The sequence below is a fragment of the Hyposmocoma kahamanoa genome, unplaced genomic scaffold (assembly GCF_003589595.1).
Source record: "Hyposmocoma kahamanoa isolate Upper Pololo Valley unplaced genomic scaffold, ASM358959v1 67, whole genome shotgun sequence".
In the NCBI taxonomy this organism is placed as follows: domain Eukaryota; kingdom Metazoa; phylum Arthropoda; class Insecta; order Lepidoptera; family Cosmopterigidae; genus Hyposmocoma; species Hyposmocoma kahamanoa.
The window spans coordinates 637,578-659,265 of record NW_020653855.1 but is presented as its reverse complement, the minus strand read 5'-3'; the positions used below and the strand labels follow the sequence as shown (position 1 = coordinate 659,265).

The following is a 21,688-nucleotide window of genomic DNA, read 5'->3' as shown; positions in this document are numbered from 1 at the left end:
GCACGGCACGGCAAAGGATTTTATTTTTGATCAAGTTATTTTTATCCTTATTTCATCGAGGTTAGAATTCATATTACTTTATTTCGATACAATTATACCGCGGCACGTCGTGGCATGCCGCGGCATGCCGCAGGACGCCGCGGTATGCCGCGGCACATCGTGGCGTGCCGTTTCATTCCACAGACGTCCCGCAAGTCACGTCGGTCACAGAATTATGACAATTAAACTAATTGAAATAAGGTTTGAAACTAGTGCGGCGGCGATTTCGGCGAATGGCGCGCAGCGAATGTGCCGCGGCATGCCGCAACGCGCTTCGGCATGCCGCGACGCGCTTCGACGTGCCGCGGCATGCCGTGCCGTGCCGCGACGTCAGTCTGCGCCGGCCTTTAAGGTGTTCGACTTGTCGGAAGTTACCCTAACGATGCATTGCTGAAATAAAATATGAAATAATAAATGAAATATCATTAAACAATTCCAATATTCTAAAGCTGGGTTACGGTTTTTTATAATATCTCAATAAACTGTTTTGTCACATAGCCGCGTTTTTGTTACCGAAGGGCAGTTATAAGATACGAGTTTGAGAAAGTAAGGCATCGATTTCTCACCAGGCATATGGTTGGTGCCTCGTACGCTATTTTTTTCTAAATATATTTATTTTCGATTTACACCTCCGTATGGGTAATACGGTTGATTGCTCTTTCAAAATAAACACCAAGAGGTCAGTCTTGCAATGACATACCATATAAACTGAGTATATTTTTTTCTCCCTGTAGGCAACGTAACGAGTCCTCAAAAAGAAGCTCTTCTTGAAGCCATAAACTCGGCTCAGGAAGGCATAGAGAAGCTGAGAAAGGAACTCGTCGCTTACAATAAGACGCTTAGACAGATGCAGGTGAGTTGCGTGTTTTGTTTACTTTTGAAAATTCACGTCTAACTTAATAACAGTCTGGTATTCACAGTCCATAAACTTTGAAACATAGCGAATGGCTTTCGAAATAATTCACCTTGAACACCAGACTCAGGGCTCGTGCAGCGTGCAGGCGATACTTTGCGACTGCGGTCGCACCGACACGCAACAACTTGTTTAAACATGTAGCACTAAATGGCTTAGTGCAGCGTGCCCGCGACCAGCGACCATTGGTCGTGAGACTTGCAGCGATCAGTCGTCGCAAGTCACAAGCGACTACTTCTATACGATCAATTCATGTTCCTATTATTGTTAGTAAGTAATTAAAATTATAATAATGGACCCAGATAGGTCACTTGAAACAGTTCGTAATCGCCGCAGCCGCACCCGTAAAACAGAATTTTCCAACAAAAAAGTTCTGATACTATGGACATTTTCCCTGTAAGTACGATAATAATTCGAAAATTCGCTATCGGTCGGTCCCTGGTAGTATTACGTCGCTAGTCGCCCGCATGCTGCACTCTATTTCGTCCTTAGAAGTTGTTGCGAGTTGGTGCGACCAAAGTTGCGACATATTGCCGGCACGTTCCACGAGCCCGGACATTCGTACTGCACTCGAAATAGACGCGATGATGCCGCGATTATATCCCCAATGTGATTTTGGTATAGTTATTAATACGAATGTGAACCTTGTAGTGTTTTCTTTAAGACGAATAGACGTAACTTTTAATTTTGATGGATAAAAGTTATTTACATACTTTGATCCGGAATGGCATGTTCCATGTTGTGATGTAGATACTACATTTTTGTCGAAATTATAAGTTACTATAAAAGGTATACTCGCTCGTTTTTTGGTTTCTTATACTGAACGCGCCCTTAAGTGTTGATAATAAATGAGAACCTCATAACGAGCGAACATTGGATCTAGGACAAGTGGGCTCGACGAGGTATGGTTGATTGAACAGGGATGTTACGGAGGTTGTTTTAAAGGTAACTTTCTGACTCGGAGGCAAAGTTAAAGATAACGTTTCCGACTCGGAGGAAAAGTTAGATAACCTTTCGGACTCGGAAGAAAAGTTAAAGACACCTTTCGGACTCGGAAGGAAAGTTTAAGGTAACATTTCAGGCTTGGATTCAATGCTCCGTAACATCCCTAACTTCAGCTCTAACTAATTCCTTACAAAATTAAGCCAAAAACAAAATAATTAAACAGCAATTAAACGCAAACAGGACGAGGCGGTAGCGCGGTCCCTATCGCGACTTCAACTTGCGCAGGTATTACGCATTGCGTGTACGCATGTCTTGTGTATTGTATGTGGCACACACTGTCTTTAAAATTTCCACTTGTGACGTTTATCACATACCATCACTGATAATAGGTTGTTAGACTTGCAATTTATTAATGCAAAAATCGAACACAAAGACAAATTCCTTGGATCTGACAGGACCCGAACTTACATCTCTTTCAGTAGGGCTAACACGACAGGGCGCGACTTGCGCGAGAGCGACATAAAGCTCAAGATCTCTATGCGACAGTAGCAGTATCTCGCGCAAGTCGCGCCTTATTATGCTAGTTCTACTGCTTTAGTGGATAATTGGCCTTAGTGTAGCATCTACCGAAATTCAGATGCATAATTTCTACACCTGCCGATTTCTTCGATTGGAAGAATTACTGCGCCGAAATTTCGACCGAATATCCGGCAGGTGTGATGCTGTACAGTGCTACTATTGTATCAATGTCACTCGGCAAACTTCGTGCTTCGGCTGTCGTCGGGTTTTATTCAAATATTTTGTATGCCCGTAAAAATATACATAATTTGGTTAAGAAAGAAGATATCCATAATATTGACCTTGGAAATAAGGCCAAACTCTTGGTACCACGATTTCGTTTAACTAAGGTAAACGATTCTTTTATGGGGAACTGTATACGTTTTTACAATAAGATTCCGGTGAATATATTAAGATTATCATTTCCTTAGTTTAAACCTTACCGAGTTCTTAGGTTTTCGCGATTGTTACACATAGGAAATGAAACAATTTTTCCGGATTTAAATTGCGTATATTTGTTTTTCAAACAGTTTGACTGACAGTCAACCGTGACCATGGGACCTGTAAAGGGCCCGAAACGTCGGTTTGTTTGAAAAAACAAATAGACGCGATTTAAATCCTTAAAAATAGTTTCATTTCCTATTTAAAACTTACATTGAAAGTATTTTAATTGAAAAGTCATATTACAAAATTGAAGAGTATGTTTTAGATAAAGAAGTATGGAAAGAAAGAGTCTAAATGCCACACAAATATGATTCAAAATATATTCTATAGCATTTAAGTTTATTTGAAAAGAGGAATCCCTAGAGTTTCTTGCTCGTTCTTCTCAGGAGGTCAGCGTAGTGAACGAGCAGTAGCTTAAAAAGTAACTTAAAAAATGTCGTTTTCAAGTGTTAAAAATGTTACCTGTGGAATAAATGATTATTTGACTTATTCAGTTGCCCTTTGCCTTTAGCACAGACCGGAAGCTTTCAGTCGACTTGAAAGTATATAGAGTTGCTATTAAATTTTTTATTTATTATACAATGGGAGAAAACTCGCTAAAGTCACAGGCATGACAGATAATTTACAGCGTAATTATTCTATCGATGGCGAAGATATAGCTATGTCAGATGAAGAAATGCGTTCAGATACGGACTGTGTTAAAATTATTAATAACCGGAAATATATTCATTTTTAGTTATGTGAAAGAAGCATACTTTATTTACTTTACATTTGTACTAGCTTGCTTATTGACATGGAGTGAATATTATTAAAAATAGAGAATTAGTTTTACAGCTCTATATAGTTCACACGGAAATCAAAACAAAACAATAAAGTACGTTGTTGTTTCATATTATTTTAGATTTTAAATCTAATGATTAATGGGCATGGAAATTAATATTCGGAAATCCGATGATTGCCGAGAGACATTGAGAAAATAGAAGCACTATTCATTGATTTAACTTTCATGATTTTCATACATTACTTGATTTTTAAATCGAGACTTAATAGTGTATAAACATATTTTATTTACCTCGACGTTACGGACGTATTGCAACGACCATGGCCTCGGAAGGGACTGAAGAGGCGGGTGTCAACATCGTACGTGAAGCCGATGAAATTTAAAAAAAAATCGTAGTTCCAACGGCAAATACGGGTTTAAGCTTTCATTGTTCTGGTATCCAGTCATCAAGTCGTCGGACATTGTGAGTCTGTCCAGCGACAACCCTAATGCTAGAGTTTTTTACTAATAGTAGAGATCCCTCTGAAAGAGGTCGTCCAGGAAAGTAAAACCTTATCTTTTTCTGCTGCCATACAGTAATGTGAACGTTACTGCGTTCCGGTATTGGAGAATAAAGGTGCTGATGGAATTACAGGCACATGGGCGCAGTGGCGGTGCCCCTCAGATCTCAGATGCGTTTTTACAAAAAACATACACAAATGTATAATGTTAACACGTTCGAAACGTCGGGATAATATGTTTATACACAATTAAGTCTCGATTTTGAAATCAAATAAGGTGGTACAAGAGACTGAACTGCATGGACCGATCTAGAGTAAATTTAACATCGATAAAACAACGTTTTTTTTATTTCTTTACACAAATATATTAAAAAGGGATTCTATTTGTTTTTGTATAATTTTTTGTACTTAATTTTCAAGTTATTTGATTTTCGCATAATTATTATGGAATGTTTTGCATGTATCTTTTTTCGATATTTTATTTTTATTTATCTTAGTTGACAATCTCATTTCAATTCACAAAATAAATCACAAGTTAACTTTTTACCATAGTTTGTGTCGTTTGATAACCATTCTACCGTTTTAGCTTAACATCGTTTACGTCATTATATACCAAGCATGCGTACGCGTAACGCACGGTTTTATATATAGTCATGTATATAATCATTTTCATGGTAGCAAGTAACTTATATGCCCATTATGAAAGTTGAATAATATCTAGGTATTGGAGTGTTAACATAATTTAAAACTCATTCATGTAAATAAATCAACATTATGTGAACAATAACTTTACTCATGATTACGTATAAATAATATTTCGCATAAGGTTCAATTTACATTGCCGCGAAACGGATCTCTGCTACGTAATGACGACATCTGTATTCGAGTAGCTTGCACACAGATTTTTTTTTAATAATATGGAGTGACGGGACAAACGTGTCGTGCGCCTGGTTGTAAGCTACACGTCTGTCTATAAAAGTTGCACTGCCACTCACAGCTTTAATTCGCAAAGACCTTACGGGCACTGCCATTGTTCCTGTCACCCTGAGACATAAGTTGAAAAGTCCCATGTGGCAGTAATTTTACCAAGCACCCTTACACTTCAAAACCAGAACATAGTAATGTGGGCATTACTGCTTGGCGGTAGAAATAGGTAAATTTATTTATTATTAAATTTATTAATATATATTTTGTGCTATTTCTATTGAACTAAGGTATAAATTGCAATTCTCTTGAAACCGACCTCTGAGCATGGTGGCGTATTTCTCGCTGCGTCTCAGAGCATTGAAATTTACACCTTATTTCAGTTCTTATAGCAGCCTTGCCGTCCGCCGCTTTACACTAACCCTTTATGCGTGTTAAAATTTTATGCTACATTATTTAGACCTTATGTAAAAATCTTCATGTACACACATTGAATAATATATTATGTAAATTATTCTTTAATGTGTTTGTGCTAATTTATAAGTTTGTAATTACTTATTTATATATTTCACTAGTGATTTTTATAGTGTAGTAGTAGAGCTAGCTATTCATCCGTTCCCTTTGGATAAAAGTACAACCAGAAACGAAATTACCTAAGCGTTGAAATCTACTAAAATATCTGTATTTAATGATATTGTTGAATTTTTTATTAGAGGTAGTAAGCAAACTTCCGTTTAGTAGGTAACTAGTTTTTTTGATACAATATGTAAATAGTAGCGATGGGTGGTTGTTACTAAAAAAATGACGATAGTTGAGTGCAACATAGTGATCCTACATTAGATTTTCGATTTCACCGAAAAATAATCGAGAATAGTTACTAATTTAGTAATTACTGATAAAATTTTCGGAGGCTTAAAAAAAATTCCTCTATACCATAGTATAATATGGAATGCAAAAAAAAAAAATTTAAAAAAAAACACCTATGTAGTACCAATCGATCCAATTAATAATTTATTAACTATCAATCCCATTACTATTACGATATTTGATCAACAATCAAAAATTAGTAACTGGTACAAGATTAGGAACTATTTCGATTCACAGTTGGTATTTGATCAACAATTTAAAAGCGAAGTGTAGTAACTAATTGATATTAAGACAATCGAATAATTCGATTATTTTTAGTAACTATCGCCCATCGCTAAAAATATTGCTGTTTTATAGGATCGAGATCACAGTGTCACTCAGTTAGTAGTCACGGTAGATTATATGAATAATGTGTGGATATTTATATAGATTTCTTGGTCTTTGCAATTGTTACACATAGAAAATAAAACTATTTTTTTCAGATGCAATTCGCGTATCATCCAACGATTCGGGCCCTTTACGGGTGTCATTAACACGGCTAACTTAATTTTTTTTAATTATACCAGAAAATTTGTAGAAGTAGCGGGTCGGGCACGGGAACACACCGAGTGCAAGCGCGGGCCGGGCGCACCGTATATATCATCGAGTATATAACCAGAAATAGAGACGAAATAAGGGCCATTCACCCTGACAACTCATCAGGCAAATGGGACTTATATCACTTTTAAATATCAACTCTTGTTTGCGCTGAAATCACAAATTAGAAAGCTGAAATAGTACAGCGCCAACAACTGACCTGTGCGTACGTCTCCGTATATTCCAAAAATACTCTGTAATTATTGTAACAAAGATAATATCTTTAACAATAGGGGGTTGTCCATTCGCCGGTAAAACAGCAAAATATCTAATTACAACACCAAATTACATTTCATCGGTAATTAAATATGTAATTTTTCAATTTTCGTCCATTATAGCAAGGTTCAAGTTACACTGGTCGGATTTGAAACAATTGACGACACCCGTCAATTGTTTCGAATTCGGACTGGCCAATTGGAGCGCAGTTGTCATCGTAATGATATGGCAGAATAGTTTTCAAATAAATTAAATGACATATTGTCTCTATTTCTGGTTATATACACGATGATATAAATACACGGAATTGGACCCGCCGCGGTCCCGATCCGACCCACACCCGCTCTCTGTACCTATGTTTCTCGCGTAAATGTAATATTGTTTGGCAGATATGTACACGATTGACGTTTAAAAGCAATGTTAGTTCCACCCTTTCGTTATAGTAATAAGGCTGATTTTTTTTTGGCCCTTTATTCACTTGAAATCGTGTACAAAGACGATAACTGTACCTTTTCAGCAAGTCGGTTAAAAATGAAATATTCGTTACATAACGAAAACAAAACGAACCCCTTTTCACTAAATAGGTTATTCCGGATCATGTATATTTGTTTTTTTATTTCAAACAACTTAACGCTTCGGGCTCTTTACAAGTCTCTTGGTAAAGCGTGACTGTTGCAATTCAGATCCGAAATACGTAATTTCGAACCGACCTCAAAAGTTCGCTCGTGGAATTACGTCTATTAGCCAAGTTTTATTGCAATCGGTTACTGTAAAGTGCGCGACACAGGATTCATCCCCTGGTTTGCCATTATAGGTGGAATATTTTCTTGAAATTTAAATGAGGTACCCTCTTTCCAACGAAAAACAAAAAAAAAAAGAAGAAGAAGAATTAAAATCGGTTCACAAATTGAGTTGCCGCGTAACATACATACAAAAAAACAGTCGAATTAATAGTTTCATTTCCAAATGCCTCGCGGCCGAACGGCTACCACGCTAATTTTTTTTTTATAACATCAAGTGACGGGTCGAATAAGTCGTGCTCGTGATGGTAAGCTACACGCCTGTCCATAACAGTTGCAGTGCCACTCAGAGCTTTAATTCGTATAGATCTGAGGGGCACTACCACTGCGCTCGTCACCCTGAAACATAAGTTGACAATTCCCATGTGTCTGTAATTTCACCAGCGCCTTACCCTTCAGAACCAGAACACAATGCTTACACTACTGCTTGGCGGCAGAAATAGATAAGGTGGCAGTAGTTCCCTGGACAAACTCTTTCACCAGGAGCTCTACTGCCGGTCTGCCACGCAGAGACTCCGGTTTGGATTCCCGGGCCGGAGGAAATATTTCTGTGACCTCAATTTTTTTCTCTCGTAACTTTGGGTGTAACTTGTGGTGTGTCTATGTGTGTATCCATAGCACCCGCGATACAGGGTTTCTCTAGTGTGGGGAAAACCTTAAGAAGTCGATATGTACACCACTACGGACTGAAAAGTTGACGTATGTCGCACTGGAAGTCAAATACTATCGTAAATCAAAAATTGGTGCAATTGAAAAACATGATTTTAAATTTTTTTTTTTGTATGTCACGATGTTTAACCACTATGATATTCTATTGTTTTTGTGAAATTACTCTTAAGTTGTAATAATTATTAATACAAAGATCGAACACTAACAAAAAACTCCTTCGATCCGGCTGGATTCGAACCAGCGTCTTCCAGCAAACCGTGTCAGACGCTATGCAAACTAACCCACGGAACGGACGAGCGGACCTAACGAATTTTTCTATATGCTTGTTACAGATCTTTGTTTTTTACCGACCTCAAAAGTCATTCATCCTCTAGTTAACCACCCATAGACGTGGACTATTTACTTCAAATTTAAATGGACCCTCTTTCCAACAAAAAGGATCATCAAAATCGGTTCACAAATTATCGTATTATCGTGCAATGTACATACAAAAACAAAAACCTGCCGTCGAATTGAGAACTTCCTCTTTTTTTTAAGTCGGTTAAATTCTGAATGGATCTTGTTGCGAATAATGTGATCATTTTTATTTATAACTATCATTTGGTTATCCATTTACAAACGAGAATATACATTTATTGATGTCATTCAGTGTTTTTTAAGTTTTTATTGAATGTCACGATGTTGTGCTGTGATGCTGCGCAAAGTAATGCTAAATTTTTCTTTGTGTTCGATCTTAAAAATTACAAATATTAAAAAATACTAGAGATGTTGCATCTCTAGTCAGCTGCTGGTGGCTGTAAAGGTACACCACTAAGCGAAGAAATAGATTTCTTACAAATGCCGCTACTTCAAATTTAAAAACCAGAAACAAAGATCTGCACCAAACACAGAAATATTCGTAAAGTTAGCTGGTTCGTCAGTTGCGAGAGCGTCTGCCACGGATTGTTTGAAGGCGTTGATTTGAATCCAGTCGGATCTAAAGAATTTTTATTTGTATTAATAATTATAACAAACCAATAGAGTAATTTCATTCAGTAATTTTTTCAACTTTCGAATCGTGTTTTCTCAATTCTACAATTTTGAGTTACGACATTGTTTGGTTTCATGTGCGATATATTTTCGTACCAAATAGTTGTCGATTTAGCACCAATCAAATAATGTAGCAGTCAAGTAGTTAGTACCACGTACATTTTTTTTAAATATGCTTTATTAGTTTACCAAAAACGTTACATCTTGAATTTCGTGTCTATGCACATGGACATTTCCTATAATTTTTCTCAGCACTGTATGAAACAAAATTGGTAGGGTCGTAAACAGAACCTTGCTAGTAGGTAACTGATCTACTTGTTTGTATCACAACACAATCGTATGTCAATTTAAAAACCGTAATAAAGGGACTTAACTTTCGTTGCATACAAACGTTATTGTTGAAGACTTGTGCTAGACTAGGTGCTTTGGATAGTAACTTAGAGTTAACTTCGTCGCTCATATTAGCTCATTCGCGACCAGGTGGCGTGGTTCTCTGGTATATTAAAAAAGTTATATCATTCACTGGATAAGTCCCTACACGTTCTGGTTTTGAAGGGTAATTAATGGTGCTGTTGAAATTACAGACCTTGTGAGCTTATGTCTCATGTTGACGGGCGCAGTGGCGTTGCCTCTCAGGTCTTTGTGATTTAAAGCTCAGAGCACTGCAACTGTTATGAGCAGGCGTGTCACTTACCACCAGGCTACGACTTGTTCGTCCCGTAACTTGGTGTCATAAAAAAAATTCTTACAGTCGGGTGTGCATAGTATAGACATGTATTTATTTGTCATCAGGTGAATGCGAAGAAACCAAAAACTCGAGAAGAAGCACAGAAGGAAATTCTGGATGCTGAATTGGACATGTTTACTAAACAACAGGTTAGTTAAGCTCAAATATTATGTTGGCAAGACATGTAATGCAGAGGTTTTGAGTCGTGTTGGTCTCGTCGAAAGGATCTATGATGATCTATTAGATGATCGCTCTATGTGAGCAATGAGCTTTGCCGAATAAAACGGAGAACTTCAAAACGCTCCCTTGTAAAGTTCGACTGACGATACTTTACGTAGAAGGGGTCGATTAATATGACACACTCGGCTTCATGCTTATTGCATTGCACTTTGGCAATAGTGCGGACAGCATCCAAACTGCAATTTTGCAATTCCGTCGAAATACAACTCGCGTCACTGCTAAGTTGTAGTTTTAAATAGTCAAGCTAAACCCGTTGTTTACAGGAGGGTCAAGACGTAACGGAGCTGCAAAAGAAAATTTCCGAGCTTCGTCGGCAGATGACTATACAGTTCCCGCCGCACCCTGCCATGCGTAGACCACATTCCAGGTTGGTGTTTATTTATTTTCTATGGTCTATTAAGTTAACATCTATAAAGGCAGCTTAAACTTCAGAGTGAATGTAAAATATAGCGCATTTTTAAAATTTACTACAATGTAACAGCTTCAAAAATTAATAGAAGTACCATTGACGGCAGATTAAGAAGTCGATCTATTGCAGAGACAGAAGTGGCCACAAAAATTCGGCCCACACTTTCAAATATTTTAAACTAGAAAAATCATCACCTTCCTTCTATCTTTATTCCATTATTCGTGGCCGGCATAGTATGTTTTTTTTTCCATTCATCTCTCTCTTCCGCTAAACTAAACGTATATTCATTCAATTAATATTCATTCGTGTAACAGATAACCCTCGAGAAAAATGAACAAGAAACTCAAGGAATTGTTCTTTGTAAATAAGCTAAATAGAATGAATGAATGGATGAATGAAATATTCTTTATTGCACATAAAATTACAATTAAAATACAACACAATAGCTTAAGTATAATAGTAGTAGCAAGTCAATGTGCGACAGGATATTTATTTAGTTAAAACTTGAAAGAGATAAGCGGAACGCTCCACCGCGGATTTTTTCATCCAAGTGCGCAGAAACTGTATAATAAATTCTTTGTAAAAAGATTTTGTATCAAGATAATTTTAAATATTAATAGTAATATATGACGTATACGTTCCAAACTTAAATGAATTTGTGACTTTGTGAAGACGAGTGTCATCTCGTTTTTCACCTCCCTTGTCATCTCTCACATAATCCATTAATTTTTTTGGTCTTCCTTCTCTCTAAAGCCATCCACATTCATATTTTATTTGTTTTGAAAAATGCGTCTCTCAATCATTATTCAACAATTACACAAACTGTTTCCGGTACGGCATTGCAATTGCAAAATATCAATTGGACTACATCGCGACGGCACGAGTACTGCATTTGGCAGTTTTGATGCCGTGACGACGTACTTACGCGTTTCCGTAAATAAATTTATAATTATTGATGGTAAAATGTTTTCTTTTTCAAGCTATCGCATAGTGAAACGCAAACTTAGGTGAGATTATTTTGTATGTGTTTTGTGCACAGAAATAAAATAACAAAAACATGTGTATTCATAGATGTAATTGTATTATCCTTTGTTCTAATGCTCACGGGTTTTTGTCACAGTATTTACAAATGGTAAGATTCTTGCTAGACTTTCTTTCTGTTAACCGCATAAAGCCAAAAAGAGCCAGTTGTCTCTCATATAGTCTTTTCTGGTCATAGTTGCTGTCAAAATTATGACCGTTAATTGAAACAGTGATTAAAATGTCATCACGTCAAATTTTTGACAATTAATTTGTAAGAACAGTGGTATAATTAGTAATAATTATAATTTGAACGGCAACCTTGAACCGGAAGGACAATATGAACTACACCGAGTTGTTTCACATTACGCAGTTAGCTACCTGTTTAGGATTATGGATTTCAGATTGAGTGATTTAGGGCTTATCTAGTAGCGGAAATTCCGCGGTGAAATTAAGCGTGGCAATTAGGACCTCTTAATTTAGACCCTTACTTTAGACGCGTATAGATACTATAGTCTATTTCAATAGAATTGAGAGTAAACGTAAACAAACCAGTTGGGTTAAAATTCTGAAGAAATCACTCACTATATGGAATAAGTAACACTTTTATGTGTATTTTGTAGGTTTCCACTAGATATCTCACCACTTTTTCCAACAATATTCGTTTGTTATGCATTATAAAATCATAATTGAAAAATCTTCGCCGAAAACTGAGATTGATTTGACAATCCATAGTCTAGAATGTCTATGGTTGCATAGGGATGTACGGAAAAAAGTTCAATTGAGTGAATCATAGTTTGAATAAGTGATTGCCTCAAGAGTCACCAGAAACTTGCGTCTTGAAGTCATTTGACCAACTCTTATTTCTGTACCGCTTACAAACGATTTAGCGGCTTGTTAACTATCAAGTATTTTCATAATTTTCTGTATTTAACTGATAGCTTCTAACTTTTAAACAATAAATGTCAATAATCGTAAATAAAGAAACGTTTTTTTATGTATCACCTTCAATCAATTTACAACGGTCAAATGCGCGGAATTAACTTGATGTTAGTCCAACAGATTCAATTGATCGATCTGATTCATTCAATAATTGATTAGTAAATTACTCTACAATTGCCCATCACTAAACCGACTATGGTCGGGTCAATGCACTCAATGTTTACCTTTACTCTCAATTCATTTGAAACAGGGTATACAAATTTTCATACAATATTTAGAAGCGCCAGAGATGGGCAAACGCCCGGGTTTTAGCCCGGTGCTTAGTTAATGCCAGGTTTAAATCGGGCTAATTAATGAGTTTTAACCCACAAGAAATCGAGGGCAAGAACTATTTACTAAATATTTGCTGATATTATTACAAAACATTATTGTCTGGACGATTCGAATTGCCTTACTATTGAATCGATTCGCTTGAAAATCGTATTGAAATAAATCGATACAAAAGATCGTATGCACTTGAATCGATGTAATAAATATATCGAATCAATGTGCAACTTTAGTAGTGACTATCCACAGCATTGCAAAGTGGGCATTATATGGAGTTGCCTCATTTTTATCTAATTTTTTTTTACATCATAATTCGTCTTGCTAGCTAACTCTACTGGTGAGACGGAGGTTAAACGCGCACTTACTTTTGTACTAAAAAAACTGATATCCTAATTGCACAAGTGTAATTTGGTGTATCTAGATTAGATCTTTCTTTGGCGTTATCCTGCTCAATCTGAAATCTTTTGGGTTTCCATTTTCTTTCTAGATATGTTAAGACACTTTAATGTTATGTAAACTTGCAAGTGAAATCGAATGAAGTGTAAGCGAAGTTTCGAGTTATTTGGTCAATCAAGTATTTTTAATTAAAAATAAAACTATTGGTTTCGGATCTAAATCTCGTACATTTGTTTTTCCAGACAACCATGACGTGAAATGGACCTTTTAACATTCCGAAACGTTGGTTTCTTTAAAAAACAATTTCGATCCGAAAAAATGTTCAATGTGTAACAACCGCGAAAACCGATGCGAACTAGATTTCAAACAAAAAGATTAAACTAGCAAAAACCTATAATAAAAAAGCAATAAGCAGTAATTTTGCTTCCATAACATTTTTTTTTGTCGTCAAATATCTCAATACTTGAATCTTTAACTAAGCATCGGTCAGGTGATTAACGTTAGACGTTAGAAATAAGCATTAAAAATAAGAAATTTTATACGCATTGATGACGAAATGGGTATGTCCATATTAAGAAAACGTTTACACTTTAGGTAAATTAACTCCATAAATTCCGATCACTGATTATGACATACGTAATGTACTAACCGTACACGTACGTCTAATGCTCGTCATCTAAACCTGTCTTAGGGTCGTATTCTAGAACTTTACTCAATGCTCAAGTCAGGATTTGAGTATGGTTTAAAGCACTCGAAATCATACTCAAGTCCCTGCCATTAGAGTCGTATTTCCAGTGCCTGTGTTTACAGTGCAATCCTGACTTGAGCATTGAGTAGAGTTCTAGAATACGACACTAAGGGTCGTATTCCAGAACTGTACTCAATGCTCAAGTCAGGATTTGAGCATGGTTTAAAGTACTTGATATCATACTCAAGTCCCTGCCATTAGGGTCGTATTTCCAATGCTTGTGTTTCCATTGCAATCCTGACTTGAGCATTGACTAGAGTTCTAGAATACGGCCCTTAGTGTGTTTCACTTATAAGACAATATTCGTGTTTAAATATAGCGAATTATTTTAATGTTATATTTTTTCCATGGTGCTATACTAGTTTCGCTGGTAGTGCTGTTCGATTGCAATTGCTATGCTGGCTAAATGCGGCTAGCGTGACTATACCTTAAAATTATAAACTTAATGAGAAGCTAGCGAATTATTTGAATGTTATATTTTTAATAGGTGCTAGAGGACAAGCACCAAAATCTTTATGTGTAGCCATATTTGTTTCGCTGGTAGTGCTGTTAGATTGCAATTGCTTATGCTGTCTAAATGCGGCTAGCCTGAACATACCTTAAAATTTAAACTGAATGACAAGCTTCATAAGTCTCTCATAGGGCTCATTCAGAGTGCAGGCGCGGGCGCGGCGGCGAGTGCGGGCGCGCGGGTCTTGGCATCTTCCCTTTCACAGTGCCGAAGCGGCTACGAGTGGGTAGATCCACACGTTGAAATCGCAAATAGATGCTAGACCAAGCACTGAAAGGTACGGGCGGACCGAGCCAATAGGTTAATCCCGCCGCAAGATAGGCGCCGGCGCGCGCGGTCACTGTAAACGCAACAAGCGTTTACGTACATTTGATTTACACGCGTTCGCGCCCGCCGCCACTCTGAATAAGGCCATAGTTATCGCTTACGGCGAGAAAAGCCGAAAAAAACACATTACACAAGGCCTGTGACAAATATAGGGTTTTAAGGACATAACAGACTTGTATTTCAATAACACACAATAATTAAGAAATCGAGTTAAAATTTATTCCAGGTGCCAGTTACATGTTACATTTAAGAATGGAATTCGATCTCGTTCATATGACCACCGCGAGCACGTTTGCAGTTAGCCAAACAATCGATCTATTGAAGAGGAAGTTCGATAATCGTGTTCGAAATTATCCGGTTGAATGGCCACCTCGCTTATACGATCTAACGCCGTTGAATTACTTTTTATGAGGTTACGTTATGCCGTTGGTTTATGCCAACAAGACAACAACGTTAAATGTGCTCAAGAAAAATAACAAAAGAGAAATTGCCAACATTTCCTATTTCGGCCGCCAAGCAGTAATGTCAGCGTTACTGCGTTAAGAAGGATACTGGTGAAATTACAGGCACACAGGACTTGTCAACTTATGTCTCAGGGTGACGGTGCAGTGGCAATGCCCATAAGATTTTTTTCGATTTAAAGCTCTCGAGTGGCGCTGGAATTATTATGGGTAGGCGTGTCGCTTACTACCAGGTGCACGATTTCGTCCCGTCACTTGGAAAAAAAAATTTCGTCTCATGTGTGACGAAGAGTGGTGGAAAATTGGCTCCAAAGAATTGAACGCTGTAAACGTGCTCGCGGCGGTCATATGAACGAGATCGAAATCCATTCTTAAATGTAACACGTGTGCTCCAGCTGGAATAAAATTTGAACTCGATATCTTAATTATTCTGTGTTTTATCGAAATACAAAATTGTTATGTCCCTATTGAAAAGCCCTATACATAGACAAATTCGTAAACTCTGCTGACACGATCTGTTGCTCAGTTCACAGAGAGTGGTAGCGCTAGTTTGTCGTACAAACGCAGGCTCGTGTCCTGTCAGATTGAAGGAAGCTTTCCTCGTGTTCGATCCTTGTAATTATAATATAACTAATAAACTCGCTTTAATTTATAGCACTCTATTCTCAAGGGGCGGTCGCTTTAACACTGCGACGAGGTTCACCCGAGGAGCGCCATCACCTAAAGTCTTTGTCAACCAATCTGTCGACCATAGGCCGAGAGCTCTGCTCATATCCGGATTTGAAGCTGACGAGCTAGACGCTTTGACTGCACATTTTGCTGTAAGTATAAGTAGGGTAATATACAATTATTAAATTGTATATAATAAAATCGTGGTATGAAATTTTAAGACCTGTAGTCTGTTCAACCATTTATTTAACTTTTGACATGTGCATGCCTCCGAAGTTCCGTAATTATTGACATACAACCATAGACAAACAATGCGATACTTCCTGGACTCTTTTTTATTTTTTTATTTTAGTGAAGCGATGTGCTCTTTAGCTCCGATATTTATCGAGCTGACAGATCATGTAACGAAGATTATTCAAGTTGATAAAATTTGGTACCTGTCTAATAAATTATTATGAAATGAACTAAATTATAATTAATTATAATAAATTCTTATTCTTTATTATAATGAATCGTCGGATTCTTCTCCATATTGACGGGAATCATCACTTGAATCCTCATTAACATTAATTCTTGTACTCAATTTGTGTACACAAATTGTCAAACGCAACAACACTACGACAACAAACTCAAAAGAAAGTCAAACAAACGCTACGAAACAAAAAAAACAAACCAAACAGCGCACACTGATGAGGGATATATCTTACGACAGTCCGCTGGAATGCCACAGCATCCACCGGTCGCACGGATTTGTATCCACTCCACTAGCGGCTGAATAATCGAACAGTCCTCGATAAGATCCAGGCAGACTGCGGCGCATACCGGTGTATTCCGGCTATTAACGGTGTATTCCAAAGCATATCAGTGTATTGCGGCGCGTATTGGAGGGTTCCGTCGTATACCGCCGCATAGTGGGCCCAAATTGATAATACTTAGACATAGGAATAACTTGTGGAGTATCGAGCTAATTTTGTTAAAGTACATAAACAAAGTTGGCAATTTTGCCGCACCTTTACTTACAAAGCCGCAAGTACATACAGATGGATTGTTTTTTTCTACATAGAAAATGATTGGAACTATATTGTAAGTAATCCACGCACTTTACATTTTCGTATATTCTGAGATAAAAAATAAAATGTATATTTCTCCATAGAAAACAAAAAAAATTTTTTTTTAGGAAATGAATCTATTTTTCCGGATTTAAATCGCGTATGTTTGTTTTTTCAAACAAACCAACCGTCAACCGTGACCATGGGACCTGTAAAGGGCCCTAAACGTCGGGCCCGCAATTCATATGTGTAACAATCGCGAAAACCTAAGAACTCGATATATTTTTTTTTTCTGCGAAACTTTTCAAGAAATTATACAAGACTAAAAGTTGTTAGGAATGTTATTATCTATCACATTTAAAAAAATTAGCTCGATACTCCACAAGTTATTCCTATGTCCAAGAATTATCAATTTGGGTGCCTTCCGCCACGATACGTACGGCCCATTATATTGTTGTTGTTTAAATTGTTTTTTATTTGTCATAGCAATTCGGCGAAATCACACACAAGGAGACCAACCTCGCGGTGCCCGAGCTGATCGTCGTGTACAAGGCAAGAGCGCACGCGGAACAAGCCGCTCACAGCGGCAAACATTACAACGACCGGACGTTGTCCGTGAGTATATGATAAACATTTTTAGCAATTAATGGAGAATTATGTACGTCATCCAAACGATATGAAAAAACAACCAATAAGTATATGGTTGTTTTGACTAAGCGGGAATAATTAAATACTTAAAGTGGACACACAAGGACACCAGATCACAGATAAAAAACCGCTTATTTTATTCTTGTTTCGCTGATTCCATGTTGATAACCCAATTTAGCTAAAAATTTTCGGTTACGTTATAATAATGAAGACAGTAGTTCTACTATGAATTTATAGTCAGTCTTTTTTGAAGATGGAGTAAAATGACAGTTCATTGTGCAAAAGTGTTGCCCGCTTCAAAGCAGCTAGTGATTACAGTGGGTAAATATTTTATCGACTGTCGACTAAATATTGGTCACGCTTATGAAATAAATAGCCGAACTTATAAAATTTTCTTCGACCCATTATTCATCCAATTCTTCCATGTAAATTTTTGTCAGTTCATACATACGTACACTGTGTTTATAAAAATACAAACAGGAGACATATTTTAAAGTTTTTGGTTTAAACTTCAATATAGTAAATCCGGTTATTCTTGGTAAAATGTATTTGAATAAAAATTTATCTCTGAGCTAGTAGATCAACTTTAAAAATGAGAATAAAAAACGCAATTAATCGAACGTCGAAACATTCACAATTCTGACATTTTTGGCAAAAATTTGCCTTTTCACGATCTATCGATAATACTGTCCATAAAAACTTCATGTCTATTTGAAATGTCAAATCCTCCAAATGTCATTTGTTCAAAGTTAGTTAGTTGCTGGAACGTTTAGGTATTGATTGGATCAATGTATCTTCAGATCACGTGGGTGACGAACACGAAGGCGTTGAGCGGCGTGAACGCCGTGGCCGCGCCCGCGCCCGCGCCCACCACCAACCACAACGGGGACGCCAACCACGACGACGACAAGATGCCCGAGGTCAGTGTTGTAACTCTTGGGTTTCGCGATTGTTACATATTGGAAATGATACTATTTTTTCGGATGAAAATCGCTTTTTTTTTAACTGACCACCCTTTCGGACCCTTTACTGACCCCATGGTCATACAAATTGGTCATAAAAATCAACATACAAATTCATGACAAAGAATTTAAAAATGTGTAGCTTTGGGAGATTACGTAAATATCATTAGCAGTTGAGGTCTTTGTGAAAGAGTTCGTCCAGGGTAGTACTCCCATTTTACCTATTTCTGCCGCCAAACAGTAATGTCACCATTACTGTGCTCCGGTTTTGAAGGGTAAGGGTGTTGGTGAAATTACAGGCACGTGGGACTAGTCAACTTATGTTTCAGGGTGATGGATCTAACCTAACCTTATCATCAGGCGCTTGACTTGTTCGTCCCATCACTTGGTGTCATAAAAAAAATGGGTTCGATACTGAGGTACCCTCTTTCCAACAAAAAAAGAACCATGAAAATCGGTTCACAAACGCCGTGAAAATCGCGTGACATAAAAAAAAGGCAGTCGAATTGTGAATATCATCCTTTTTTTGAAGTCCGTTAAAAAGGGGTAGATATGCGAGATTGTATAAATACCGTTATGTAGCTATGTAAATACGCAGCCATCGTGTATAAAACCAGACATAGAGACGAAATGTCATTTCGTTTGAAAACTATTCTGCCAAATCATTACTGTGACAACTGCGCTCCGATTGGCCAGCACGAATTCGAAACAATTGACGGTTGTCGTCAATTGTTTGCTATAATGGACGAAAATTGCAAAATTACATATTTATAGATGAAATTTGATTCTGTTTGTTTTGTAATTAGATGTTTTGCTGTTTTTCCCCACACCACCGAATGGAACAGCACGCCATTGTTAGAGATATTATCTTTATTACAATAAATATAGAATATTTTTGGAATATACGGAGACATACACACAGGTCAGTTGTTGGCCTGTTTTTATTTCAGTGCAAAAGAGAGTTGATGTTTATAAGTGATATATCACTGATGAATTGCCGGGAATGTGTGGCCCTTCTTATTTCGTCTCTATTTCTGGTTATATACTCGATATAGGCAGCTGTGTAAATGCCACTGTGTCAAAGTAGCCACATTAGCAAAATTTCAGAGGTATTAATTACATCTCTTTTACACTACTACATACTACTGCTCTTTTAAACGGAAACCAAGTACTGTCAATTAAACACCAGAAACAAAACCGTTTTGAAAATTTGTTACTTAGTATTGTCATACAAGGTAGATAATACCTGTAAATTAATTAAAAATGACCACAAGCAATGGTGTCTTGTTAGAAATGTATATGGCTGAAGCGGAAAAGGGAGTCAACTCCCGTTCTCCGTCCGGGGAATGGGAGTGACCCTCAGGTACGTAGATTGAAAACAAACCTTATATAACTCCCGCTTCTCCTAACAGACACCAACGGAACTCAACGAGGACTCTCTCCTCCGGTTCGATGAAGAGGAAGACGAGGACGCCGAAGACAGATCCTGGAGACGTTGACATCGAGCCAACCCGCACCTCCGCAGCCATCGGTACCAGCACCAGTGCCAACGGTGCCACAATGGCGCGAGGACTCTGTGAAATCTAAGTTTATTTAGTGGTGTGTTTACACTGTCAATATTTTCGTCAATACTTTCGTTTTACGTCATAGTTAAGCAAATTACAATTGACAGCATTCAAATAGCAATTTTGCAATTGACGGCATTCAAATTGCAATTTTGCAATTGACCCCTTTCAGATTGCAATTTTGCAATTGCAATGCCGTCAAAGGTGCAGTTCGCTCTATGTCACTAGGAAGTATTTTTATTTCTAAAAGCAAAATTTATTTTTTTATCTAAGATCAAAACCTGTGTTGACTACGCAAAATCAGCTCGCATATTTCCGACGCGTTTTTTTCCGTCATTTAATACGTAACAGTTATCCAATAGTGAGAGTATCGAATTTCATTAAATTCCGTATTTAACAATAAGGTAGGCTCATTAAATAAAAATAGGTTATATTAGTTATATAAAACAAGTGACATTTTAAACTAAAAGAAATATCACACGAATCGACTGGAATGTCACTTATTTATAAATTCGACGATCCATTTGAAAGCCTTTATACACTGTACAATTTTTTTATCTACGCGTTTGTAAATAGATATTGCAATATTAAACTCGCCGTTTGTCTTTACTGTTAAGGTTTATTATCGATTCAAAAGTATTGATAGTGTAAAAACAGTATAATAAAGCGTCAAGTTGTAGCTAAAATTTAGAACTTATCGACTATGACATCATTATATGGTATGCGACGCGATCTGTACAAACTGTCAGTTTTGATTGAATATTGAATATAGTGAATATTGAACACCGAAAATTTTTTTAATAATAAATATTTGTGATTGATTTATAATAATTACAATAATAGGCCGTAAATATTACAGTTTTAAAAAAGATGATCGGAAAACATCGGCTACGTTCGGATTTTCTAGAGCACCGTGTCAGTCACACTAATTGTATGGCAGAGACAACTCTCTTCAAAGGTGACATCAGCCGATCGTCTATTCTACATCTCGTTGTGTAACATCGTCGGTGTTTGTGTTGTGTGTATGAAACAGATACCGTTCTGACACGACACGTCAGACAAATGTAAATCCGGCTTTAGGCAATATCCGTGATTTACGACTGTTCCCAACGTTAAATGTTCACTCGTATAAAAGACAACTGACAGTTTGTATATATCAACGCCGGAAAGCCGGAAAGAAAATAGGACGTTACACTACGGCCGAAAACGTATATCAAAAAATTATTTCTCATTAATTTGAATTAGTAAAAAGAAATGTTTTTTTTTAATTGACTTTCTAATAATTCAAATTAAAGAGAAATAATTTTTTGAAATAGTTTTTCGGCTCCGGTGTAACGTCCTATTTTTCGAGATACGACAAGATCGC

At 37.0% G+C, this 21,688-nt stretch overlaps 1 protein-coding gene across 1 annotated transcript; it reads left to right on the top strand.

Moving 5' to 3' along the window:
- Positions 1–124: 124 nt before the first annotated feature.
- On the top strand, positions 125–21,458 carry LOC113232121 (zinc finger protein swm-like). Its single transcript, XM_026466758.1, has 11 exons — positions 125–368; positions 774–892; positions 2,138–2,182; positions 10,114–10,197; positions 10,552–10,655; positions 11,678–11,704; positions 11,818–11,829; positions 16,085–16,250; positions 17,634–17,762; positions 18,596–18,715; positions 20,170–21,458. Exons 1-11 carry the CDS (start codon positions 125–127, stop codon positions 20,254–20,256), a joined length of 1,137 nt encoding a protein of 378 aa, XP_026322543.1. The 3' UTR covers positions 20,257–21,458.
- The last annotated feature ends 230 nt before the right edge of the window (positions 21,459–21,688 follow it).

Excerpts from the sequence above, each read along its gene's own strand:
- LOC113232121 (XM_026466758.1), top strand. The coding sequence starts at position 125 with ATGCCGCAGGACGCCGCGGTATGCCGCGGCACATCGTGGCGTGCCGTT. Across the intron at positions 16,251-17,633 it reads CTTTGACTGCACATTTTGCT|CAATTCGGCGAAATCACACA; the intron begins GTAAGTATAAGT and ends TATTTGTCATAG. Across the intron at positions 18,716-20,169 it reads ACGACGACAAGATGCCCGAG|ACACCAACGGAACTCAACGA; the intron begins GTCAGTGTTGTA and ends TTCTCCTAACAG.